We start from the raw sequence: 27,605 nt of genomic DNA on the forward strand, positions 1-27,605 counted from the left end.
TGAGCAGCGAGACCGGCGCGAAGGACGGGCCGGTCCCCGTGGTCACCTCCCCACCCCGGAGCGGGGCGAGGCGCCCGGAGGCGGCGGGCCCAACGCGCCCGGCCGGGGGAGGCCCCGCGCCCCCGCAGGTGAGACGGGCAGCGCCCCGACCCCGCCGCTCCTCTGCTCTCCCCGGCCCGGCGAGGGGCAGCCACCGCGCAAACACCGCCCCAACGGCCGGCGCGATCGTCCCGACCGCCGGGGAGCGTCGCTTGGAGGAGCGGCGCGGCGTGGTCCGGGCCCGGCGGCGAGCGGGGCTGAGGCGCGGCAGGCCGAGCGCTCGCCCCACCACCACCACCACAGGTGGCCGCTCGCCTCAGCAGCTCCCCCTGCCCGCCGCTCGGCTTCCCCCGCCCCGGCGGCGGCAGGAGGGGCGGTGGCGCGGCCCGCCCCGCCGTGCCAGTGGCGGGCGGCGCTGCAGAGGGCGGAGCGGGCGGCAGGGGCGGGCCGGGCCGGGCCGGCGCCCGGCGCGGGCGGGCACCCGGCGGGCGGCGCTGCTGCGTTGCTCTGGGAGGCGCCGCGGGGCCAGGCGCGGAGCTGCCGCCGGCTCGGGGGTGTGAGCGGCCGGGCAGGGCAGGGCTCCCCCAGGATGCTGCGGTTCCTGCGCAGGACCTTTGGCCGGCGGTCGATGCAGCGCTACGGGCGAGGAGCCGGGCGTGGAGCCGGGCGAGGTGGGCTCGGCGGCGAGGGGGACGAGCGGGACGGGGGGCTGCGTGGAGCCACCGCCGCTGTCGCCGTCGTCGGCGGCTCGGGAGGCTTCCCCTCTTCGCCGCACCCCGGAGGGGTGGTGCACAGCGCCGGAGCCCCCGTCCACATCCCGGCGGCCGGCGGCAGTAAGCCGGTGCTGCAGTGCCGCGTCCTCCTCCTGGACGGCACCGAAGTCAACGTGGAGCTGCCGGTGAGTAAGGCGCCTGCAAAACAGCGTCTAGCCATCTCTCATCCCTCCTCCGCATCATGTCCCCCACCCCCACCAAGCCCCTTTGCTGGCGACAGTGTCCCCGCCACCCCCTCGGCGGGTTTCTCCCTTCCTCCCTCCCTTCCCCGCACCTGCTGCCAGGTGCGCGGCCGTGCCTCCCCGCCATGACCGCTCTCTCCCCTCGCTCTGCCTCCCCTTTTCCCTTCTCCCGGAGCGACTGTGGAGGCGTGCGCCTTTCTCCCCCCCCCGCCCCCAGCTAAAAAACAGCCCCCTGCAGCCATACCTCTTAGGAGGGGCCGCTCCGGCCCCGGGGCCCGGGGCCGAACTTTTCCCCCTCCTGGAGGAATGAGGAAGGGCCGGTGCCGGCCTGCGGAGCTGTGTGTTTTGGTCTTTGCCTGCGTTTTTTTTTTTGTTTGTTTGTTTGGGTTTTTTTTTGCGGGGGGGGGGGGCTTTGGTAGGTGTTTTTTCGGCATCCCCGTTGCTGCGCGCCCGCCCTGAAAAGGCAGCGGCGGGACGCGGAGTGCGAATTTGCAGGGTTTGGGATTTGCCGAAATCCTACGTTCGTACGGCTGCGAAATGCTCCTGTCCTGTCCTTCCTTTTTTTTTTTTCTTTTCCCCCCTGACCTTTTCCCTCCCTCTTGAAAACCAAGTTTGCCGTGCAATAGCATGCAAGCTTATCATATTTTAAAAAAACCAAACCCACAAACGCTTAATCTTCTTTCCTTTTCAACCCAAATAATCACCGGCCATTAAGCCTGGTCTACAAAAGCAGGTGGGGGAACTTGCTAATAATGAGTGTAACAACCTGATAAATTGTGCACTACTTTAATCTCCAGTAGTGCGAGAGTATTGTTTTTTTTAGAGTACCTTTTGAATCTTGTTAGGTGCCTTTCGTATTAATAATTATCTGTATATACTGGCATCATTTCACTGAAACGTGGAATTTGGCAACCCTATCGTTTGTGCCTAAAAGAAACCAAAGAGATGGAGTAAGACTCTTGCACGTGAATATAGAAGTATGTGAATGGAGCCACCTAGAGATACTTGCTGCAGAATTATCAGGCCTCCCTTGCCTTACAGACCAGATATCCCGCATTTCCAGGTATTGGAAATACGTTTACTCACATCTCCTTCATGACTTGCTGCAGCCCTTCTAACATCTCGGCACAAATCTTTTCTAAAGACGAGTTGATGAATGTTATCAGTATGCTGAGGATTTACTTATATAGGTCTATGTAGATAAGCTCAGTAAATATTTTGCTTAAGGTTATAATCCGTCTGATTTATCAGAGTTTGGCTTTAGCTGTAGAGCCTGTTTAAGATGGTCTGTGGTTTTGAAGCATCAGAAAATGAGGTAATGGCACTCTTCTCAGCCCTTGAGTATTGAAAGTATATGGAAGTATCTGCTTGGTCCAGTAAAGAAGCTGTGGAGCACTCTTGCTTGCTTTTGACCTCCAAACGAAGGCTAGGCTGCCAGTGTTTTCAGAATGTGAGCTGCGCGTGTGGTGGTTGTAGCTCATTTGTGCAAAGACAGGGTAAGAAGCAGGTTGGTTTTTTTTCACTGAAACCCCTTGACTGGTGGAGGACTCTGGAGCACGTAATAGCTGTCAGTGTTTTGAGGATTTAAAAACTGTTCTGTTGAATTGCATATCTGTTCCTCATGCTTTTTCCCTTTCTTTCACGAAAAGTAACACCCACGCTGAGAGTTAGAAAAACTGAAAGAGGCGTTGCACCATTTATAGAAGTTGTTCAGTAAAGTTTCTCTGAGCTTTGCAGCTCTAGATTTTATGGGATTAGGGCCCGAAACAGAATGCTGTAATACTCGGAAGCTGTGGTACAGGACTGGTTAAGCTGAATGAATTCAGTAGCATCTTTTCCATTAAAAAAAAGAGAAATATATGTAGTATACTGTGGTTTCTTTCCATTTCGGCTCAAATTTTATGGAAAGGGAGAGAGTGTGGGCTTCATTAGCAGTGAGCAGTTTACCCATAAAGTCAAGTATGTAGATAATTGCAGAGGACTTTACTGTGCTGCTGATTGTGTTCACAAGCACTTATTTCAGGAGATACTGGCATCTGTAAAACGTGCTCTTTTTAGTATCTGCTGACATTACACCCCAGTTGTCTTTCCAGGAACTTGCTGATATTAGGACATTGTGACTACAACTCTTTAGGCTGCTATCTAAGACTTCACTTAGAAGTAATTGAAAGGTTTTATTAGATTTTAAAGACTACAGGGTGTATTGTTTGGGTGAAGGAATGACAGAGAAGACATGACTGAGGGAAAACTTCAGCTATACATGTAGAAAAAATGTTTCAGGGTTTTTTGTGGACTTATTGGGGTTTTTTGGTTTGGTTTGGTGGGGGACGTTTTTGTTTGGCTCTTGGTTTTTGTTTTTTTTTAATATTCAAGTAAAGCTAAACCCCTGAGACTTTTATCCAGGTTAAATATATCAGGTTCTGCCACAGTGGGTTCTCATTTGTGGGGGCTGGTGGTGGTGTTGGAAGAATAAATCCTACATCAGTAAGTTGATAACTATCTTTAGGGTTAATGTTAGCATTTATGTGGTAGTATGTGCATTGGAAACTGCATATTTGGTAAGCTCTTGTCTGCTCTTCGTGGTAACAGAAGTAGAGGTCTACCCTGATCTTAGAGTCCTTCCTTAGCTTGTCCTTCTCTAGGCTGTACAGCGGTATTGTGACCAGAGTCACTTTTCTTGTTTATCTGCATTTCCACACCCACTTCTTTCTGGGGCATTTGCACTTTATTCTTTTTACTGCATGTCCTCTGCCCTCGGACTAGCCCATCTGCTGGCCTGCCCTCCTAAGGTGCTGCGTAATCATTCCACTTATACATGTTCTCCAGATTTCCTGAACTTGCTTCCAACCCAGCTGTTCCCACACAAACGTAAACATAAAATTACTCTGAGTGCTGTAGATACCCCTGGATAATGGTTTCTGTACTTGGCTTCTCGCTTGAAATTTCAAGGATTGCTTAGTGATGCTGGCTTTTCCGTTCACTCTTAAGGCAAGAATCGTGTACTTTGAAAGTATTCTTTCTAAATAGAATAATGCACTGGATGGCTTTTTAAGTCCACAGGCTCCTCAGGGCCCTGCGTTGAATGTGAGATGCTATTAAGGTTGGATCCATTGTATAGGAGTGAGTGGCAGTTGACTAGTTCTGTTGCTGTGGGGTGATTTACGATGGGAAGGGGGAGCATAAATGGTGTCGTTACTTCCTCTTGACCTGACACCACATGTCTGCACATCTCAAATCCAGTTATAAGAACTGATGCAAAGAGAAAAATACTTGCGGTCAAAACCATCCTTTCCTCCCTCTTACATAGGTATCAGTGTATTTCTTTTTACCATTGAGAACCTGTTTAGTATCTTCTGTGTTGTATCTTCACTTACCTTGTATCTTCACAATTTGTTTAGATTTTGTAACTCAGCTGTAGGTAGATGGAAGGCCACCTGCTCTCTGCTGTCAAAATAATCTTGTCTCTGTTTTTCTGGAGGACTCATGACTTTAACGAAAGAAAAACTGGTTATGGATGATGCTGTGTTCTTACATAAGGAAAGCAGGGAAAGAGCATTGACATTTACGCAGAGGTGATGATGCCTGCTAGTTAATACGTAAACGGAACAGTCTATAGATGGCTCTCAGATGAGGCCAAAAAGCCAAATGTTTTTGACTTTAAGGCATGATTGCTGGCATTTCTAAAAACTGAGTCAATATTCAGTGTATATTATGAAAGCTTAAAGGGTGGATATGAAAGATGGCTATTCAGTGGGACTGTCCGGAGTAGCAGGAATTAATGTCCCTTTTCTTAATGCCGCTGAAAACAGTATTTGGTGGTAAGTTGGGAGAGGGCAGGAAGGGAATGGACACATGTAGGGTGTTCTTGGGTTTGTTTAATCTTAAAGTGGGATAAAAAAAGAGGGAACAAATGGTAAGCTTACTCTACTATGGAAATCCTCATCCTACAAAGCAGATATAGAATACCTTACATTTTCTGTGATGTGAAGCCACAGCAGTCAATGCGTTGTCTGTCATAAATACTCCTTTCTAAAAATCTCCTTGCTCTGATACGTTTCTGTGCTGCTATGAACGTCATTACAAAGACCTGTGTGATGTATTAGAAAGTAGGTGATATTTAATGATTAAGTTAATGAACAAGTCAAATATAACTCTTCAAATCTATGACTTATTTTCAGATGGATAGCTTTTGTATTACTACTTTGCCTTCCATTTGGTGTATCTGTTTTAATAATTGTTTCGGCTGCTATGGAAACACTTCAGGATAGAGATAGTAAATGTTCTTCAATACCCTTTTCTAATCTGCGATCTTCTCTGTGTTGTATCCTTTTCTTGCTGGAGTAACACGACCATAGCAAAATTTGCTATCTGGCCTTTATGCTTACATCAAACGTGAATGTCAAATTAACTCTTGAGTAGTCATCTCTATCCTATAATTATTGGTTAGTGTATTTGACTTGATAAAGTTATAAATATCGTGAGAGACATACAACTAATTTTTTCTTTCTTTTACATCATACGTGATTTCCTAATGACATTTCAGGAATACTGACTCTAGAGAAATGCACTAATATGTGTATGTGTAGACACTTGGATTCAAGTCATTCTGTGAAGTCTTGTAACTGAGGAGTTACCCCCTCACCCAAATGGATATATTGCATCAGATGGGGACCAGGATTTTTTAGTAATTTGTTAAAGCTTTTATCACTTCTGAGATTCATAATATGCTTTCTTTACACAGAAATTACCTTTCAACAACATAAAATTAGATTACTTGCTGGAAACTGTTAAAAGCATATTTGCAGCACTGGAAAGGCCTCTCATGTTTATGAACTCCTATGGGCACCTGTAATCCCCTTCATAAACTGATGAAGCTCCATTTTTAGAAGAGGTTGGCTATTTTTCTTCTGCAGCTCCCGTTGAAATGCCTCTTTGTTACCTTACAGCTCTGATCAAGTAACTGTAGCCGGAGCTCGATGTGCTGTCTTCTGGCAGTAGCCTTTAATTATGTTATGCATGTACCGTATACTGTGATGCATTGCTGTGTATAGTGAAGTTGTGTGAAAAGCATTCATAGTAGAATCACGTACTAAAAGCCAGGGACATACGCAGCCCCAGAGAAATAGGAATGAGATGGGGTATGCACATGTGACTGAAGCTGGGCTTCAGAAATGCATGGGTTTAGGCTCTTGAGAAAGATCAGGGAATTTTAGGCGCTTGACATGCTCACCAAACTTCTCCAATAAATCTACAGCATATAAAGGACATTTCAACAGAACATAGTAAAAGACGGAGACAATGACCAGCACTTTGTTTTGGCATACGTTAGATAAATTCTGCTGGTGAGTTCCATTAGTTGTTTATAGAAACCAATACCATTTTTCAATGCATTACAGATAGACAGCGTAACAGGATCACCGCAGCAAAGAGCTGACAACCAGTAAGGGGGAGAAAGCTGATGATGAGAGTAGTATACCGCAAAGACAAAAGTATGAGCACCTGGTACTAATTCTCTGGTGGAGAGCTTATGTGTTTGAAGAGATGGGGAGAAGATAAGGTTGTTGTATGCATTCTTTCGGAAGCCTTTTTACAATGGACTAGAACACAGCTATGCTTAGGAAAGTAACCATGGGAAATGTCAATGTGTCTGGTCCTCTTGTTTGTTAGCACAAAAACGCATTTCAGTAGCAGCTGTTTGCACTGGACTTAACTATGCAATCATCAGCACTGGAGAAACTCTGAAGACAACCATGGATTTGAATGGAGATGGTCAATAAGAAAAGTTTCAGAAGAGTTAGAAAATACGTGGGTTTTTTTTTTTTAAACACTGTACATCTAGTATGTTTGCGTTTTTGTTTTGGGTTGGTTTGTTTGTTTTGTTTTGGTTTTTTTCCCAGTGGCTGTGTTCCAGACTAGACTGCTGGGTAGCAAACCTGTAGCTTCAGGCTCTTAGTAGTGGTCCTGATGAGGAAAAAGGATGTCTGGGCATGTAAAAAGTAAGAGTAAAGAGACTTTGGAAGTGCAGCCCATATAGAAAAGCAAGCAGAGAACTAGTTTTGTTTGGATGGCAGAAAACAGTACAGGAAGAGACGGGCTGAAAGGGTGAAGAAACTAGAAATGGTATATAAAGTATGGGATGTATTATCTATCCGGTTCTTTTCTGAAACAGAGGGGACAGGTATCTCTATCCCTGCTTCTCTGTGTGTGCTTTTCTTCCTTGTGCACTTCCTTGTGCTTCTACTTGTAGCCCGTCTGTAAATATCTTTTTTTCCTGTAACTTTCTCTGACAGGCTGGCTTCATTTAGTGTTTCTCCTTCTCTGAGCGCAAGTCTGTTTTCCTATTTAAGCCTTCTGTTCCCAACCTTTTCCACTCACCCTTCTCCTTTGCACCCTCCTCCCTGAGCAACCCTTTATACTTTTTCTATGCGGCTATCGTCGGTATTATTAGCATTGTACCTACTGAATTTTCTCTTTAATAAGGGCAGATTTCTCTTAGTTGTGCGTGTTGTTTTTGGTTTTTTTCCCCACTCTGTTTTCCCGATCTGTAAAAGCAGTTTTCTGTGCATCCCAGGAGCAGCTGCACAAGCTGCAAAACAGTTCACCATGGAGGATCTCTTCTGGGAAGCATTTCAAAGAGCACTAGAGGTCTGCTTCCTTCTGGTTGGGGCCTTGAGCGTAGTTTTCTGTCCCATTCCCTCCTACCAGTTTAAGATCATTTCCGTGGTTCTCTGCAGTTTTCAGAAATTTAAAACTTTCCTCGGTCCTGTTCTTTCCCCTTGAAAATCCATTTTCACGGCTGTGGCCAGGGGTCTGGACCGCGGAAGGTCTGTGGCTGGCTCAGCAGCTCGTTCAGCCAGCTTGACTAGGAAAGCTGTCTGTCTGTCAAGGGCAGGTGACCACTTGTCCTGGGCATTCCCAGTTGTAGAGCAGACATTAAGGGAGGCATTGGTGGCGAATGGTGAAATAGTTAATTCAAAGGTTAAGCCTCCTCACTTTAAAAATTCATAGTTTCGTATGAGAACTATAAAAACGAACTTGAAAACTTAAATGGTGTGAGAAGAAGGTTGAGAGAAGGGAGAACATATACGTCATTGAATTGGTAGACCCTTTGCAAAGTAAAATATAAGGGTAAGTACAAGTAACTTATTTTACTTTTTGCTAGAATGATGAAGTTGACCGCTGTTAACTGTATGTACAGTATTGCTGAGTTAGTATTTTAAATTACCTGACAAATACATTGGGCTTTTTAGTATTTGTTTTCCAATGCAGACTGTGGTAAATGTTCTTTTTTTCTTTCTGCATTAGAAAGAAAAAGGTTGGAGGGTAATGAAGTGTTTAGAGTGACCATCTGCTCTTCATTTGACTTGCTATTTCCATTTATTTCTATGAATCAATTTAAGTATGCCCTGGACCATTAGCTATATTGTGATGAGATTATTTTGAAATACTTGTTGAAGTTCCAGACTCAAACTCCAACTACGAAGCATGAAAAATATTAAGAGTTAATTTCTGTTGTCTGTTTATGTTTTTGATCTGCACAGATTCAGATTATTTCCCTTCCTTGTTGTTATGGAACCACAGATAGTTTATCCAAACAAATACCAAATGTCCTCTTTCTTTTTTTTTTTAAGTATACTAACAAACACATTGAATCGAGAAGTTACTGTATTTCATGATTTTAATACATGTGGTATAGTTTATGTGATAAATAGAAACTGGAAATTCTAACAGAGGATCCAATTTAATGTTTGTGAAATACAACAAACTCTACACAAATAAGTGCAGAGTCTAGGTCCTTTCTCTTGAAGAACCTGGACTCATATGAACATACGAGTATCAAATATACAGTTAGAAAAGCATAGTGTTATAACTTAGGGATTGTGACCTGTAATTAAATTATGATAGACTGCAACGTTATTTCAAAGGATAACTTATCCAAGGGTGAATTCTTTTGTGGTTTGAAAATAATGCTTTTCACAGTAGTTTTTTGTGGTACTAGTGATTGATTGTATGCGTTATTTTCATTGGTGTTGTATATATATAAATAAGTGTAGACTTGAGAGGAATTTTGTAGCTTAGCAGTCTTGGCTGGGAAAACACCTGTTTCTGCCTGAATTGAGACTAAACAAGGAAACCACTTCCCATTTTTAAGTTTAAAGTTTCTTACTGTGTACATTTCACTATGTGGGGTCTTGTAGGTTATGTATCAGACGATAGGCAATTTCACTTGGCCGTGTGAAGCTTTAACATAATCCTGGTCTGTGAACAAATTCTCATTTTAATATTGATGGATAAAGTATGCATGCTAACTGCATCACATCTTTTGGGTTGGTGTTACGTCTGAAGAAAATTACTTAATGACCAAACTGCTTTAAATGTGCAAGTGAATGTTTTGCACGTTTTGTGAGAAAAGGAGCAGTCCTATTAAGTTTTTCCTCCTTCTTCCTTGTTCTCATCCGGAATTGGTCAAGGCTGTTTTCTGTCATTTAAATAAATCTTTTTCATACCTTATTAGTGGTTCCCAGAGCTGTGGTATGGTATGATTTTAAATTGAGGGCATGCATTTGTGTTGAAAGACCAAACCCAAGAAGTTCCATTTTCATAAGCAGAACTGAAAATGCCAGTACTCTGTACAATCGTTGTGTTGCAACAAAGATCACTATTCAGTAGAGATGCAAATCCTCAGTTATGTAGGTTTTATATTCAGGCTACTTACTGAGTAGAAATTCTTCCTGAATAATGAACCTTCCATGAGTGCTTTGCTTTGAGAGATGATGAATGATGAGTCTGTTATCTCTTTGAATTAAGCAAATAAGTGAAGAGTGCTGGTATTCTGCAGAATAGGTTGTATCACTAGGGTAGGCAGCACCCTGGAATTGTTAAGTCCAGTCGGCAATATCTACTTATCTTCACTCATGTTGCAATCTTTGAGTGCCGATATGTATCTGCGTGAATTCCGATGTCCTGCTGTAGCTCTGTGGAGGGAAGAGCCGGTTTAATAGAGCAGCAATATAACCTGTATGTTGTACAAAAGACTTCATTTCTTTTCCTCCCTCTTCCTGCTATTTCACGTCTTGGGGTTGGTTTAGTTTTTGTTTGGTTTTTTTTCTTGTTCTTTCCCTGCTGTTCAGCGATGAAGAGAAGGTGGCAGGATGTTTTCTTATTTGTTACCAACATCTCCGTTGTTACCAACATCTCCCTCCCCGTTCTCCGAGGAGGGAGCGTTCCCAGCCCTGCTTCATGACTTGTTCCCACAAATTTCGCCTGCCGTGGCCGCGTGTGAGCTGTGGCGTGGAACACCTAGCTGTGGGATGGCTCTATGCGTGCCCAGCCGCTGCCTTGCACAATTAATTCTGCGTGCCTTCCAGTTAATTAAAAGATGTTAATGGACTTTCTTTTTAATGGGGGGGGGGCTACTTACCAAAACAGCAGAGATCGTTGACTCGTTTTACAGAGGCCGGTGAAGCTGTTAAATGTTGACTGTAACTGAGCTTTTCCTTTTCTCCTTTAAGCTGATTACTTAAGTTATCATCTGCCTGTATGTCTTCTCTGTCTCCCTTCCCTCCCCTCCTCATCATACAATGGTATTTCACAGTTGGCTTTTTGGCATTGGATGAGCTGTTGCAAAACTTGTAAAATAGGGAATCAAACCCTTGTTTTTAGGTGTGAAAATGGGGGAGCCTTTGGGACATCAAAAAAATATACCACAGTACTCAAATTGCTTGTTGCAAACAGTAGGTACTGGGAGGGGAACTTTTTTTTTTTAACTGATTGATTTTGGTAGTTCATGAAAGGGGCTTAGTATATTTTAGGAGGTCAATCAATGAGGAAATAAATCTACATGACAAATATTTTTATAGTATTCTTAAATTTAGAATTGGAAACAAGCTGAGGTTACTCACCACCTTCACTTCTTTTTCCTCTTGAATTCTCTGAGCCATCCCTTCTTTTGTTGGTACTGCTTACAATCGCTTTTTTCCTGTGCAGCATGTTGATGCACAATTTGCATTATAAATTCATCCTATAGTAAAACCTTTCTGAGGCGTCATTTCTGGCTTTAAAAAGTAAAGATGTTAACAAACTATGGGGAAAGAGTTTGAGCATTTGTCTGTATACTAGGAAAAGAGGCTGAAGTTGATGACTGCATTTCTGGGAGGGCAGTGGGAATAGAAAAATTAAGCGCTCTGAAACAAAAACAAGTGGGTTTTGTTTGCTGCTATTGAAATTTGCCAGCAAACATTATCATTTTAAAGTTTGTGTGCTTGGGTTTTGATGTATTTTCCTGTTAAACACCCAGCATATGTTGGTTTATAATTTGATCGAGACGTGTATTTTTTATTTTTTTTAAATTCAGCTGTTTTGGCAATGATTTTGCTTTAAGAATATGGTTATGGCCAGGAAAGGGGACCTTGATTTCTTCCTCCCACGTGTTATGCTATTAGATACCGATAGAAGTATTTCTTCTAGAAGAATTTTATCTTACTTTGACAGAGTACGAAAACATTTCCAGCATGATCATAATCTGAAAAACTGTCAGACAAAGCAAAAAGATGTGATCTTTCATAAATAGAAAATATTGTTAAGCAGAAGTTTGTTTCAAAAAGCAGATTTTTTTCCCCTGTTACAACTGTCAGTTTCTCATCATCTGTGTAATGCCAAGAGTGGAGAACTTTCCCAGCTGTTTCAGTAAGGTGCGTGCTGGAAGCTTTCTAGGAAGAGGAAAATAGTCTGAAGAACCTCTGAGGCTTCACTGTGACTTTCAGGAGCTGTTGAAAGTGGGCAAGCTGAAGTGCAAGTGCTGTCTTGAAGGATAGTCGTCAAAATGACCTTTGTTTCTTCTGCTTTCAGGATTTCCAAGGCATGTTACTGTTTACTGAAATCAAAAAGGTATATCTTAATTTAAGGCAGATAGAGCCTGAAAGGAATACCAAAATCTTCAGCAAGGTGTTTGGAAAAGCTGGGGTTTTTTTGCAAGCTACAGGGCAAATGAATGGTTAGGTTGCAAGGAAGATAGGGTGATACTGAAAGAGTACAAATTCCTCTTTATTGCACATGCAATAACCTCATTAACAGGATAAGGCTGTCAAGACTAGGGCAGCGCTAAATGACTTTGTGGGAGCTACCAAATATAGATCCTGTGAAAAGTCCCAGGCCTGGGGAGCTCTCCCTACAGAGAGCAGCTTTCTGAACAGTGCCGCCTGCTTCCCTGCAGGAATTTTGGGTCAGACTCCCAAGTCCCACTATGTATCTAGGAAGAAAGCTTTTCTCCCACTTCCCCTTTTGTGACTCTTAGAAAGCTGCAAGCCTTTTGTACTAGTTTGTAAAATGGCCTAATAGTGTGTCTGCATTGCAGAGCTGATGCAAGTGAGGTGGAGAATGAAGTTCTTTTGTTTCTGTGGTCTGGTACGCAAAGTGAAAGCACTCATTGGAAACAGCCAGAGAGTTGACTGACCCCGGTGCAATCCAACAGCAGTTTGTGGCGTTGAAAAAATGTCCCTGACGGCAAAATATGAATTTAGTGCAGTTCTAGAGGGACAAGATGTGACCACTTCCAAGACTGTCATCTGCTTTGTTTGGAATTTCCCAGAACATACTTTTCAAACTCAGGCAACCTCTGCCTCTGCGCAGATGGCAGCGGAAGCCCTTCAAGAGGCAGCGCCTCGAGTGGGAGGCTGGGTGCAGGGCTGATGAGGAAATGCGTGCTCTGGAGTATGCTTCTGTTTCTGTCTTGTACATGGACATAACCTGCAGTGTTAATAAACTCGGAGTGGTTTTATAGCCAAGGATAGGTTATAAATGCAGAAACAGGCACCATAGTTAGTGCTAGGAGGCAAGCGTGCAGCTTTGGCTTCAGAGCTAAATGAATTTATGGTGTTACTCAAAGTGACTTTTGTATCTCGAAAGCCCTTGTGAGACTGCAGATTCCTGGTGGCAGTAAGGAATGGAATTGATGTTTGAGGTAGCTAAGATTTATCACTCGTGTTATTTTTGTTGTTTTTTGTACTTTAGTGCTTGAGTAGGTAGGGAGGGAGACAGTTTTCTTACGGCCTGACTAAATGAGTGCAAACATATACATACTAACAGGGCTTCTTGTTTTTACAAGCCGTTATTTTTCAAAGGGAATTGTTAGAATGAAGGATTTGCAGAAAACCACTAATATGATTATTGTTACCTGTTTGTATCTCTGCACACCCCCCCCAAAGCCCTGGCTGTTTCATGGCCACTTCTGGTAGAGCTACCACACTTGCTAATGAAGAAATATTGCTTTGGGTAAGTGGCTAGCAGATTCCAGCTGTCTCAGTTCTCGTTCATTCCTCCTTTTAACATCTTTTGTTAAGGCTGTAATGGTGATGTTAAATGGAAGTCAACTGACTGTTCTCCCTTGATATCATTTGGACTATCACTCTTTAAATTATATTGGAGTGTTAGTCATATGGATGGCTTGTAAATGAATAGGTTCAGAACTGTAGATTTGTTTCAGGTCAGAAAATGGTCATTGTGAACACTTAATCTGTTCTCCTTCCCTGATCAGTCTCTAGAACTTCTTCCAAGGGCATGTTTTAAGCTTGTCACTTTTTAGCATCAGTTCTCTCCTTGGATCTCATTAGTTTATCGGCCTTTAAGAGTCTTTAATGAGAAGCAGTTACTTACTCAGGTTGTACGTGCACTCTTCAGAATAATAACAGGTCTTTCATTGTATCTGATATTTTTATGGTCCCTGCCTGATATTTTATAGTCCCTTTTCATCATGCGATGAAAAGTCCTGGGACTATGGGGAAAAAATATTCTCCCCATGAAGGTACGTGCAATTCACATGCAACCCAACTCTTAGTCTTATCTTTGATTGCCTAAATAGATAAAAACAAAATTTATTTCCAGATGCTTTTCAGACTCAAAACTATTCTTTGTGGCTTCGTTCTGACTTTGTGCACAATGTGCAGAGCTGGTCACAGCAGTGTTGTTGTTATGGTTTGTTGAATGTATGTGAAATGGCATTACTCCTTACTTACTGTTCCCTTGTTGTGCATTCAAGGCTCATGTTTACTTTCTTAACTGTAGCATCACGTTGAGAGCTCATGGTCAGTTGTTTTTCTATTGTTAAAACAGAGTTCTTAACAGTGCTGCTGAAGTCCAGGGCATGATCTTTGACCTAGTGAGTGCGAGTGAACCTTTTTTTCCCCTCTCTGTGTGACCTGTGATCTCACTGAATTCAACTACAGTGCGTTGATGCAGTTCTGCATCCCCAAGAGATGCAAATCGGCATGTACAACCAACAAGACCCATCATCTCCTGATACCATGACAGTCTTGTGAAATTCAGCAGGAGTGATTTTATTAGTTCCCTCCCAGCAAAAACTGTCTGGTGAATGACTGTGAGCAGAGCGCTTTGGATTGCACTGGCAGTGCTGCTGTGGCTGGCTGCTTTCCTCCTTTCCCTTCCTATGGTGTTTTTTTTTTTTTTAAATCTGCCTGTCGTGGACTACTCGCATCTATTTTAGGAATGCTTGTGCTTGCTTTTGTCAGACTCTCTCATAGGCTGTGTTTTGAGAGTATGGGTGTTTATGGTCAATACGAGTTCAAAGAGTTCTTGGCTTCTCGTTCCCATCCTGGTGCTGCAGGCAGGTACCTGCCATTTCAGCTGTTTGTGGGGCTGTGCCGAAAGCCAGGTCAGGGATCAGATCCAGGGATGTTTCACTGCAAAAAAATGCTTTTGCAGCATTGATTGACAGAAACTTATTAAAGGTATGGCATAAGTAAGGGGCCAAGCAGCAGGGAAAAACCCGACAGAGGGCACGGGAGCTCTTTAAGGCAAAAGGACTGTAAAACCCCTGGTTGAGTTGGGCCTTGAGGGTATAAATAATCACTTTAGGAATGGTTTGATTCATGTACTTAGCACTCTCATAGCTTGATCATGTGAGTGCTCCTCGTCTGCCCCACTGAAGTCAGGCAGATTAATATGAAGTGGAGAAGAAATGCTTAGTTGCTGCAGCAAAGTGGTTCAGTGACAGAAATCATGTCACCGTAGCTCAAGCTCGTGCTGCAAGAGCTCCTCTGTGCCAAAGTCAGATGTCTTGCAGCAACATATCCTAAGGTTCTTTGTTGCTGCAATCAAATAAATGTGCAGTCTTATGGAGGAAGCAGTTAAACTTGTTTTATGAGACTTAATTTTCTTGAAATCATGATGAGTGGTATAAATTATGCTGCTCGTATTTAATTTATTGCTGACTGGACCCAGCTGTCTCTAGCTTTTATTTTCAGAATCTAATAGGGAGCCAGAATTGATAAGAATAACAAAGCTGATACTGAAATTGGAAAAATTCTAGGAATTTTAAAGAAGGCTGCCTTTTTCTAGGTTCCACCTGTGGAGTTTCAAATAGAACCAGGGTTGAAAAGATCTTGTGGTTGTTACTTGACGCAGATACCCTGTGATGGAGTACTTCCCCTACTCTTCTTAGCCCTTTGAGGCTGGCTGCAAGTGAGGTGAAAGACACCTGTACTGTTGAGGGAAAATGATGTTGCATTGAGCAGAGCCTGGATTCCTAACCTGTCAGGGATCCATAAAATTCAAGTGGTCTGAGTTTAATTGTAAATCTTTATTTGTAGACATTCCAGAAATTAGTCTTGCAGCTAGTACAAATGCAGTAATTCTTGATTGTGAGTAAAATGGAAAGATAAAATCTTTGAATTGAAATTTCTCATTCCTTGATTAGTTTAGTCTTTCACTTGGAAACTAAACTGTGGATGAGTTTGACTTCATGTTGCATTTTTTAAATTAACCTTACAAGGTTTAATGATTAAATTATCACACTTATGGAAAGAAACTTTAAGAACGTGATCTAAACCAACACTTTTTAAGAAGCAGGTGGAAGATTATTTATGTCTTGAAAGCACAAATGGACAGTTCTGAATCATGCTGAAAAAGTTCCAGTGGAAAATATGCTTTTAGTTCCAAATACACAAGTTACATTAGAAAGACAGGTTTCAGCTAGAATGACAACTATTTTAAACATTTGTATAAACGTTTTTTTGAGGGGAAAATCAAGGAAACAAAGTTTTGCTGCAGGATTATCTTTCTTATGAGCAAGTAGTTGTGTTTCCTAATGGCTTGTGGAATAAATCCAATTTTCAAAATGCTTGAGAAAACAGAGTTCCCAGGCCATCTGGTGCTTCTCTGTGCACATGCGTGCCTGTATCCGTGTAGTCAGGGACATTGTGCTGCAACTGCAAGGTGAGGGAGATCAGCTAGAGTTCCTGGGCTGGGAAGCTAAAGGGTGAACGCATACTGACCAGGGAGCTGAGAGGTGCTGTTTTTTAGTGTTCCTGGGTGAAGGTTTCCAATTTAAGATTTGATTAATTTTTTCTTTTTTTTTTTTTTTTTTTTATTTTAAGCCGCAGGCATTTGTTGCTCCTCTTGTGATGCTCCCAAAGCATCTTTGGAGATGTTATACTGTATGGGTAGTAAGGTGACAATGTCTGTAATCCCCATCTGGACAGAAAGACTTGAGGCTTTGATAAACGGCTGCAAAAAGATGACTGGAATTTGCCTAAGACGTTATTGCCTTTAGTTGTCTTGCTCTGTGACTAAACTGGCAGAAGGATGTTTATGTGCCTGTATCTTAGGCTGTCTGTTGAATAACCAGATAAGAGTTTAAACCGTGAGATACTGCACTGCAGTGATGGAGATAAAAAGTACATGTTTTGTGTTGCGGAGGAGAAGGTGATCTCTAGCAGAGTCATGGGAGAACGAGCTTTGCAGAGTACTGATCTGTTCAACAGCTGCAGCAAGATTGGCAATTTGGGCCTCCATCTTAGTAAGGACAAGTCTACTTCTAGCATGCTTTACCAGCAAAGAATCACCACATCCTTTGCTCTTGTGTTACTGTGATCTTGCTGTTTTACTTTAGTAGCTCTATGCCTGTAGTGTGACAGGTGTCATGGGAGTTGAGCACTGTTGTGGTCCTCTGAGGAGATGGGAGCAGTGGTTGCTCGCCCCGTCAGGCTTCTTGGTATGATTCTGCACTGCTTTTTCTACACTCACAATATTCCTCTGTAGGGGTTTTCGTCTGGGAAGCCCCCAGAAGCTACTGTGAACGTCCTTCAGGAACACGTTTCGGGTTTTATACTGGACAAAATGGGACCTAAAAGACTGTCTGCAAGAGAAATTGGGTTGGTAAACTATAGAAACATAACCTATAGTCTGTACATGCAAAGCCTCTTGACTAGCGTGAGACCGAGGAAATTTGTTTAGCGGTGGTGCCTTTTTATCTGGACTTTGTTCTAGAAACAGAATTTCACCTTACACAAATACTGGAAGTTGACTAAAGGTATTGTGGTGTTACAGTACAAAGTTCCTTTTGCTTTGGCATTCCTTATTGGGTTGCAGTGACTGTCTTGTGATAACCTTGTAGGGTGGCAAAGAGGAGCTTTCCTTGCAGAATACCCAATAAGCCTAAATTAAAAACTTAGTTTTTTACATGAAGCTGGTCATGAAGAACTTTAACAGTAGTGCTAAAGCAGAGACAAAGCTGGTGTTTTACTGAAATACGATTCTATCTCTACTACAACTAATCTAGAGAGTTTACAGGTATTCTATGTATGTATTAGTGATTTACACACTTGTAATTACAGAAAGCCAAACATCTGTCATGAACTTCTCATTTTGGAGGATAAAATTTGGTTTGATATTACTCCAGCCCAAGTGCTTTAGGTTAACAGGGTGGAGGGGTGGGGTTGGGGATGCAGTTCCAAATTAATGAAGTTAAACTGTGTGATTACTTCGAGATTTTTTTTGTTAAAACATTTCTGCTGATTCTGACGGGGGGAGGAAACAAAGTCCTCATCTGAATTCATATAAGTTTATGACTTGTCTAAACACACAAATTACTAGTTCATTCTGTCAGTGTAAAATAAATCAGAATAGGCAAAGTTTAAATGCAATACTCATGTCTCGTGCATAATCCGAAATGCTTTAATTTACTGTAGTTACAACTTTACCAGTACCAGTGGAGTAGGTGTGTAGACTTCTGTCAAATTGGTTTTGCTCTAACTGCTAGACTCAGTGTGTGCAGTTCAGATAAACTAATAGCAAGAGGGCTGTCTGCAGTTGTAATAGAGATGACAAATCAATTCGTATGTTTTTAACTTTGTTTATATATATGTGTATATAAGCTTGTATATGGTTTGTAATAACCATGTGTTTAAGGGTAGGGAACTAACCTATCTCAACTAAATCTCAATGTACTTCTTTTTGGTCGAGCTGCATTTGCCCTAAGGGTTGCCAAAATCCTGTAGCTAAACTCCTTCCTTTCCTCTAGAAAGAAAAGGCAAGCTTTCTCTGCTTATTGCCAACACTGCTTTTAAGCTTCTGCATTTAAATACGAGACTATCACCTTTAGTTGGTTGTGCTAGTCCCCAAGTGTAAGAGTCCTCTAGTACTTCCTGCGTTGGGTTACTAGCTACAGAGTAGAAAACAGTGAAGTTAGTGTCGCTTCCAGTATTTTAGTTTACCATCTTTACGTGCTTTTTCAAGGATAGTCTTGATCTGAAAGGTGCTGTTCCTATAGTGCTGTGGAGTTGAATGTTAATTGAATCTTATGTTAAGGAGTGCGGGGAGAGGAAGAGCAACCTCTTTTCTTTTCTTCTGTACCTCCTCTCCCTCTGTCTCTAAGCTGATCATCCTTCAAATTCAACCTGGTATCTCATTCAAACTAGACCATTCCCTGCTTTTTTTTTTGATACTTTTAGTATGAAGTTGTCACCGTAAATTATGAACAAGATTTCAGCTATCACCTGAATCTGAAATTTGCTATCAGCATGACATGTGTAACCTGAACTGTTCCTGGCTTTGTACATGGGTAACAGATTGAACAGAATTTAAAGAATATGCTCAAAAGAAGGAATTCAGATCATGTCCTTTCTCAGTGATACCATTTAAATGGAGCTGCTTTTCAGGATGGTCCAGCATTTTTTAGTTTTTTGTTGTTTTTTTTTTTTGTCATTGGTAAGGATGGGGGAGGGATATCACCGCTTCTTATTTTTCTTAGTGCTATCTCTAGTTTGTTCTTTTTCTGCACGTTCCTGAGCAGTAGTTAAAAGACATCGATGTTCCACTTTTTTTATATGTAAACCTCTAAGAATCTGCCAAGTGATTGTTGCAGCCTTCGCCAAACTTCATGCTGCCGACACAGGAGGCAGCTATTTTACTGTGGTAATCCTTTCCCATCAGATTCAACTGCGTTGGCCAATATCTTCAAGCCTGTGTTAATGTGACTGGTGCTGTAGCTGGATTTTTGTCTCAGTATGGCTCTAACAGAGCTAACCTGTCTTCCCCAGTGATTGTCCATCTCACACCAGTTCTGCGTGCTTTGTTTCATTCTCTGAATTGGAAATACTCTCTACTCTGATGTGCCAAGCTCATTGCATATTGTTTTCCAGCCTGGTGGACAGAATGTATACTTGCATAAGTACCTGGGAGGAATGAGTAAGTCAAATGGTAGTTAGTTACCTTCTCCCATGTCCAGAAGCATATTCTTTTCTCTGGATATTTTGTGTTGAACTTCATCTTTTGTTAAAAACTTTTTGAGGCTAGAACTCATGTTTTTTTCTGATAGGAAGTGTGTTTTTGATACTTGAGGACGGTGTGTGGAAGAAGTGTTTGCCACCCATGTCTTAACTTTGTCTGGGACCTTGTTATTGAGGAATATGGCTCCTTCAAAAACTAAACCTGTGGAGAAAATTTCATTTCTGTGGAAGGCATGCCTTATGACTGTCATCTATAAAGCGTCATTAAAGAACAAAGGCAGGAGAATGATGCTGCCAACCTGAGACTGCTAATGTAATTTTAGACAATACTTTAAAGTGAAGTAGGGCTGTTGTATTCGTTTTGATTAGATGAGGAGAAAGGTTGTAAACTGACTTCCCTGAAACATGGCAAATGAAGTATTATTTAGACAGTCAAGTAGTAGAGACAATTATGATGCTCTGAAGTTTGGTGCTTTGGTGTGTAGAGTTTGTTTAACCCGGGGAAAAGCTTTGACAAGTTGTTCGGCTTAGGCCTTCTAGTGAATAAGACCATGTCTTGAAGCTCAGTAAAAAAATAACAGTCAAAAGGTGGGTTAAACTGGTTTTTATAACCGTAGCGATATTTGGATTTAGTTAAATGGAATGTTAAGCATTAACACATGAAAAGATTAATGGCAAAATACTGAAGTTACAAACGAACAGCTTATAGCAATCCATTCGAAGTGCATTTTTCTAAACAAAGATGAACTCTTATATTTTTGTATTAAAGGCAGAGATTGCATTAACTCTACTGGAAGCCTGTGGAATTTATCATAATTTGTTTATAATAGTAAGAAAGAATGTTACAAACCATGCAACTCAGCGTAGTCATTCTTTTTTGACACATTGAATTTGCATACTCACACAGCAGTCTTGACAAAAAATAACGTGTCTTCAATTTGCTGCACGATTTTAGGAAAAAAAAAAAATCATCAACCTGAGATTGTCAAGAGTGTGTGTGTTGGGTTTTTTTTCCCCACCCTTAACAATTTGAAAGTGTTTGTTAACTCAGATAGAAATAGGTACAAATGTGAGATGATGTGAGTTGGGAAAGTTTGGGGTTTTTTTTAAAATACATAAACACATGGTAAATTTGAATAAAATCTACTGCGTTCCTCAGTGGTCTTATACTCACAGAATGCACTAGCTTGGTATTTTTACTCTAATAATGCTAAAGTACACCTGTTGTTCCAACAAAACTTCATTATATATGCTTTGTGACTATCTAATGATCTCTGTTTTGAGTTACCATGACTCATTTGGGGATGGGCTGTGATGACAAACCAAACTCATGACACTTAACAGTTTCTGGGTTTCACATTTCCTTCCTGAAGTTGTGCTCTTCACATGAATTTTTAATGACTGTTTCCCGACTTCCTATCTTAATTGTATGTTGGTTCGTTCTGTACTTGCTTTGGGCAGAGGAAACTCCAAGTACAGCTCTGGGACCTAAAGATCTACAGAGTGATAAAAACTTACCTCTAAATCAGTAGCTAAATAAACTGGCACCAGTACTTAGCACAGTGTTGGGAAAACTGTCTTTGATGTAAAAGCAAACCTGAACTTGGGAAGATAAATGATGAGTTTATTTAGAAAAAGAAAAAAAAAAAATTTTGCCTTTGTTCTTCAACTGTCAGGGGTGTACTTGTTTAGTTTGAGGGAAGAACTGAAGAAGAAAGAAAAGGTTTGCGGTCAAAGCCAGACTTGAATTCCTGACAGAAAAAGATCCTTTGATAAGGGGAAACTTGACTGCTGTCATTAGGATAATCATCTCCTATGGTCAAGTAGTAGTCTTAATTTCTGGTTGCCTTTATTACAGACATTCTGTTATAGACAGCCGGAGGATCTTTTATTTATTTAAGTTAGGGTGAACTGTCATGGTTCTGTTTTGTAGTGGTGTATTTTTTTTTTCTTAAAAATGTTATGCTCGCATTAGTTCTTAAAATCAGGGTTGACATAAGGTTTCTGGAAACTAATGAGATTACAGCCTCTGCTGGGGAAGGTGTGGTGTAAAGGTTGCAAACCTTGTGTTAATTTAAAATGTCACATGAATAAAAGAGCAGTAAAAGCGAGAGGAAGGGCAAAGGCAGTAAGAATGTGACTTTGGTGGCTGGCTGCAGCATGTGCGCACCTTTAATGGCTCCAGATCACAAGTTGCTGCTTTGATAGTCATCACCTCAGTGCACTTCTGCCAGTGTCATAGAATGAAGCAGGACTCGTGCTTCCTGACTAATCACTCTGAATGTTACACTTGGCTAATAACAAATGCAGGCAAGGTGCACATCTGTAATGTACTCCAGTCCTGGTTCCCCTTCCTACCCCCTCCCTCCTGTGGTAATTGTGATGTCCAGTAATAAAGGTTTTCACAAGCACTTTGTACAATTAACAAGTCTAGCAAAGATAAAGTACAGATTATGATGTTGTTTTGTTGAGAAACTGGGATGACTGTGCCATCTTTCTTCTGAAATGAAGAATTTTGACAGCCCAAAATGAGCAAGGAGGAAAGTATTTAGTAGAGTGCAATATCTGAGTAAGATCATTACTTTAACAAATATGGTTCTCCTACAGTGATTTGAAAAAGTAGAGGCAGCTTATCCGGAAAACACCAATCATTAAATGCTGTTATTTGTATTGTCCACTTAGCATGAGTGCCAATTTTCATATAAAGGAAGTTGATGGGAACAGATTCAGGTCACCAGAGTTGGGTTTATTCCTAATGTTTAAGGGATTATGTTCTTTTAGTTCATGTTGTTAGAAGCTTTTTGCCAGGAAAATGCATCAAAGATGAAACGAATCAACAATATGAACTCTATTCAATAGCTAAAACATTCTTCTTGGCTGCAGTATTTGTTTATTAAAGTTGAATGCTTGTCTACTTCGCACAGGTCTTTCAAAGTAATTAACATATATATTTGTTATATAGTAATTAAAACATTGGCAGTTTAAAAGGCTGTATTAAACCTAAAAATGCCGGGCTTGAGGAAGCCATCTGTATGTGTGGTTGCTGGAGCAATTTGTCATTTGAATTGAGAATGAAGCCCCTATTGAAAGCAAATGAACTAGGAAAGAACTGATCCAGCTGTATTGTAAATGGGCCTTAGAAATGAGTATAAGGCCAGGGTTCATTCACACTGAAAATGTAAGATAGCTGCTTGTGGCACTGGAAGGACATTTAACTGTTGCATGATGATTTTATTTTCTCAAAGGGTGTGAGTTAAGGAGGTGGGAGGCCCGGGGGGAAAAAGACACTTAAGGGAAAGTTGTAGTGTGTCCCTTTAATTAAGGGACCTAAGCAAGATGATCTGGTGGTATGCTATCAGTCATGATATTAAATGTGAATGGTCTTAGGACTGCTATTTAAATAGGGGCTTGTGGTGAAAATATGTCATTGCTAACGTCAGTGAATTGTAGTAGTTTGTAATTGGGTATTTTTACCCATTTTTGAGGATTTTGAATCCATTTTTTGATGATGAACACCTTGGGCATACTGAGATTGTGATCTTTTTGTCCAGTAGCACCTGTATATAGCCTATATGGTCTTGCATTCCCCTCCTTGAAATCATGTTTCAGGTCTTACTTCACTTTGGTTCTTAGTCCCAGAGAGCCGTTTAACTCCACAACACCGTACTTGAAACTTTGGAAGACGCAAATAAAATTTCTGGACAGAACCTGAATAAGATGAGTATTTCTGAGTTTATTGTGGTGCCAACAAGCTGGGACCTGCGTATTCCAGTGCTCCACCCCTCTCAAGAGGCAAGCAGGCAGTGCAAACAGTGGTATCTCAATAGGCCTTTCACTTGCTTAGAGCAAACACAGATCTGGTAGGCTATCTTGGCAGGTGATATGCAGCCAACCGTGATGAATTTCTCTTCCATAGTTCAGATTTGGTGTAGATCTGTTTCTCTATGCAGAAAATACCATGCTTTGTGCTCTGAAGCAGGTGTCAAGCTTCAGACTGCCTTTGTTGCCTCAGTCTTCTCTATGCCTACTTCTTTTGAAGTACGGTTTGGGGGCTGGGGATTTGAGAAAGTAGAGTGTCAGTGCAAGTCTAGCAGACAACAGTATTTAGATGCCACTCAGATTCACTCTCTTCCATTTTGGAAACTGTTTTTTTTAAAGAATAGACCAAGACTGGTCCACCATGCAATAGAAAACTTTTTCAAGATTGTATTACTGATAAAAGTAGGTGTTTTTCACCTGAGCTCATCCCTCACATTTCACTATTTAAAAATCTCTAGGAGATGTGTTTTATGCTAGCTCCAGTTCTTAAGTAATTTTTAGCTTGCCAGTATTGCAGCCTATATAGTAAGTAATTTTTGAGCCCTGCTCATGTACTGTCTTCAGTTGCTCATTCTTGAAGCTTACTCCCTGAAATCAATTCAGTGTGAACAGCTAGGTAAGCCACTGTCTGCTTTAGTTAACTTGGGTTAAGGTGCTGCAGTGGTCCTTCCACCTCCTTTTCCTATGCTTTCCAGTTGCTTAGCATGTTGGTTTTGTTTCAGCTAAACCAGAATGTTAGTTGCACTCATTCTTCCCCAAGTCGCTTTTACCCCGGGAGATGTTTAGGTCCATTAGTTTTGTTGGTAGGGAAAAGCATGAGCAAAGGAGGACTTTGTTCCTGGTTTGTCGAAGGAGACTGCTATCTAACAGAGGTGCTCTTTTCCACTTCAGAAAGAAGTCATGGCAGCTTCTCTCCGCATAAAAAAGCATTTGTGTATTGCATGTCTGCAGGGCTGCTGCATCATCCTGGGTGTTCCCTTCCCCAAAATAATTCAGCAGGAGCCCAGATCCTTTGTTCTTATTTAGGTGGCTAAAGGTAGCTAAGACTCAACTGATTCTTATCTTGCAGACTTTGAGATTTACTATTCGTTGCCACAAGTGGGATGAGAGTAGGCAGAATGTGAGGGAACAGATCTTACACAACCTGTGGTTGTTTGGACTCTGTGCAAGTCTTACTTGGCTTGCGTTCTTCCACTGCCCCCGTTTCTTCAGCACGGTTGATGCTGAGATGAGGCATTAGCAAGAGAAGCAGGACAGCAGGGACTAAGCTACTTTTATACAGAAGCCACGCACATCTAGGGTGATTAAAGAAGTTCTAGAGTCTATGCTCCAAACAGGTGAGCAGTCTCCATGGACAATGCCAGTTGGATGCTGCCTGAAAAGTCCGAGGTGCTTGCCTGGGAGATGTGGAATCCCCAGAGACAGGTTTTCTTTAGAGAGACCCAGTTACTGAAGAGAGGTAATGGCGGGGAGCTTTTTTCCTGCGTACAAAGTGGCACCATAGCCTGCTCTTTCCAAGAGTGAGAGAGGGCGTAAGAAGCTGCTGTGGTGAGCAGAGGTTCAGAACAGATTAATATTGCTGGGCATTGAAACCAAAATGAGGTTTTGATTCCCTTATCTCCTCCCTATCATCTGATAAACACGGAAACTGCAGCTAAATTTCACAATTCTGAACCTTTGGTGTATGTCTTTTCATGTCATAATGTAATCTATTGTATGATAATCAGCCACCCAGAACATAGGAAAAGCACATAATGATTTTTATGCTCTTTGTGCTGTGAACTTCACTTTATTTCATGGCTAAATTTTTTTTTATGGGAGGGGAAAAAACTCACTGCACTATCCACACAAAATTGATATATCAATTGCAGACAGCTTTATAACATTTTTCTAGTCGTCACAAATGACCTTTGGCAAGGAATTTTATAATTTGCACAGGTGTAACATGCTTGCCTGTGATAATGAGTTGGGGTTTCAGAACCTGCGTATGTGCTTACAGGGTAGGTTTTGCTATATTTCAAGCTAAGGCGCAGATTTCTGGTGGTATTGTACTTAACGTTGTACTCTGACAAATCTCCAGCATGTTGGCTGTGTGCTTGTTCTATGATCTACTGTCAAAGGAGCTCATAGTACAAGCACTTCCATCTCTTTTTAATCTCTTGCTGTAAAAATAAAATTTTGCTGAAAGCATCCACAAAGATTTTTATTTATTTGAGTGCATGCCTCAATCCTGTTACGTAATACAGGTATGTATGACTTGTTCCGGGCGCTGAATGAAAAGACAGAAGAATTAACATTCCCTTAGAAGGATAATCAGTTTTCTTGGAATAGCTGCTTAAATAAATGAGAGATTGTGTCTTCCCCCCTCCTCCCCTCAAAAAAGGCTGAATTAATGGATGCTTTCATACCAGCCCTTAGGTATTCTGAATCCCAATTTAAACTTGAATGAGGCTGGAATGTTGTTTTTTCTTGTGCGTGTGTGTGCAATTTGAAAAAGACATTTATGCTACAGCCCTTACTAGTGACACCTGCTTTGATTCCTGATTGTTTTCTTTTTCTACTCTTGAATGACACACATGCCAGGAGGGCTTGCTTATTTTTTTTATGCAATTTTGAAGAAAACTCATTTTTGTGAATTTCTTGGTGCACTTAATCTAAGGTGTTAAGGAGTTACACTCTTAGAATAAAGGGCCCTTAATCTTATTTCACATAAATATTTACATGCTGGTTTGATTTTCTGAATACAGTAAATGTCTTCCTGAAAGCCGATAACATTTTTAAAAAAAAATAAAGGGTTCTTTTTGTTTTGGTTTGGTTTTTTTTTGGCTTTCGTGTATGAGACTGCATTACTGAGATGATTAGAGCCATAGGAATGATGACCTAGCTAGCAGAGGTAAATATGTTTTTCTCCAAAATAAACTGGAAGAGTATAGAATACTTTTCTGCCAGTAGAGGTGCTAACATCCCAAATAACAGAGAAGTTAGAAGTTTGAGTAAATTAGAGCATTCTAAGTATGTAGAAACTGGCCTGCTTCCTTGTCATAAAGCAGCAGTGCGTCAGCTGAAAGCTGAACACGCGTTCCAGGATTATCTGATATGTATTTATCAAGAAATGTTCCTCATATGTTGGAGGAAATATGAACTTGGTGCTATTAAATAACCTGGAATAAAGCAGGCTTCTACCAGTCATAGCTTGCTTGTAACGAAGTGTAATACACAGGAGAAACTAATGTAGCAAGGATCATTACAAACCTGAATTTCTCCATCTGAGTTTTGGGTGTTGAAACAGCAGAGCGATAACTGAGAATTTGCTTCTGTACTTGGAAGCAGACAGACATGCACAGTAACCCAGAATAAAGAAAACTAGTACTAGCAATACAGATTTTCATAAACTATGTTCCCAATGAAATTATTTGGACTTTGTGCAAGCTTAATTGAAAGCAGTATAGACATCTGCTTGTGTTCTACCTTGTTTACATCTCAAAACTTTGCAGACAGAGTTTAACAAATTGGAAAAAAAAGGGACTGAAGCAATAGCAAAATCTAGGGTTTAAAATTGGAAGTCTGCCCCCCAGCACTGAGTTATTTCTATAGGTTGTTGCCTTGCTTTTTTTTTTTTTAATTTATTTGTTCTTCATTTGAACCTGAAGTATAGCTGAAGATTATGTGCCTTGGAGGGTGGTGTTGTGTGCCCAAATTTTACTTCATTTCTGTTGGGCGCACACTCCTTTGGGCTGCCTTGTAAATACCAGCCTCTGTGTATGTGTGTTTCTTTTTATCTTGATAGCATTTGTTTTGTTATGTTTGATCTCGGCATGCATGTATATTAACTTCCTGGTAGAGATGAGTCACAGCTGAGACACTGTACAAGTGCAGCGCTGTTTATCAAGTAGTAATTTCAGACTTCATTTAAATATATTTCGTTTAGCTTGAAGGTGTGTGTGTGCTGAAGAACAGGCTTGACAAGATCTTGAAGTGTAAGTTGTAGCAAGGCAAATGTGATCTGTAAGGAGTTTATAGCTCCAAAGAGCAGTATTAAGAGTTGTTGAAATGATGCATTGAACAGAAGAAAGATGTGGTGGAAGATGAAAAATATGCAAGAAAAAAGAGAATGGATAAAGTATAACATAAGACAGTTGGGAAACAGATTGTGGAAGTCAATCTTAAAAAGAATATAACTTATAGAAGGAAAGTTCTGCTATTTACTTTAAAGCAAAGCTAAGCTACTAGAAAGGATGAAAAAGAATAAAAATGATGAAATGGAAATTAAA

The 27,605-nt window shown here is 41.3% G+C and overlaps 1 protein-coding gene across 3 annotated transcripts in view; it reads left to right on the forward strand.

Annotated features, from left to right (window-relative positions):
- Window positions 1–598: 598 nt before the first annotated feature.
- EPB41L4B (erythrocyte membrane protein band 4.1 like 4B) overlaps window positions 599–27,605 on the forward strand; it is a 180,049-nt gene continuing 153,042 nt past the window's right edge. For all 3 annotated transcript variants that reach the window (XM_054192140.1, XM_054192141.1, XM_054192142.1), the window contains exon 1: window positions 599–937. In XM_054192140.1, coding sequence (XP_054048115.1) covers window positions 629–937 — 309 coding nt within the window. In that variant the 5' untranslated portion in view covers window positions 599–628. The remainder of the gene's footprint in view (window positions 938–27,605) is intronic.

This window comes from Rissa tridactyla, chromosome 2 (genome assembly GCF_028500815.1).
Source record: "Rissa tridactyla isolate bRisTri1 chromosome 2, bRisTri1.patW.cur.20221130, whole genome shotgun sequence".
NCBI lineage: Eukaryota > Metazoa > Chordata > Aves > Charadriiformes > Laridae > Rissa > Rissa tridactyla.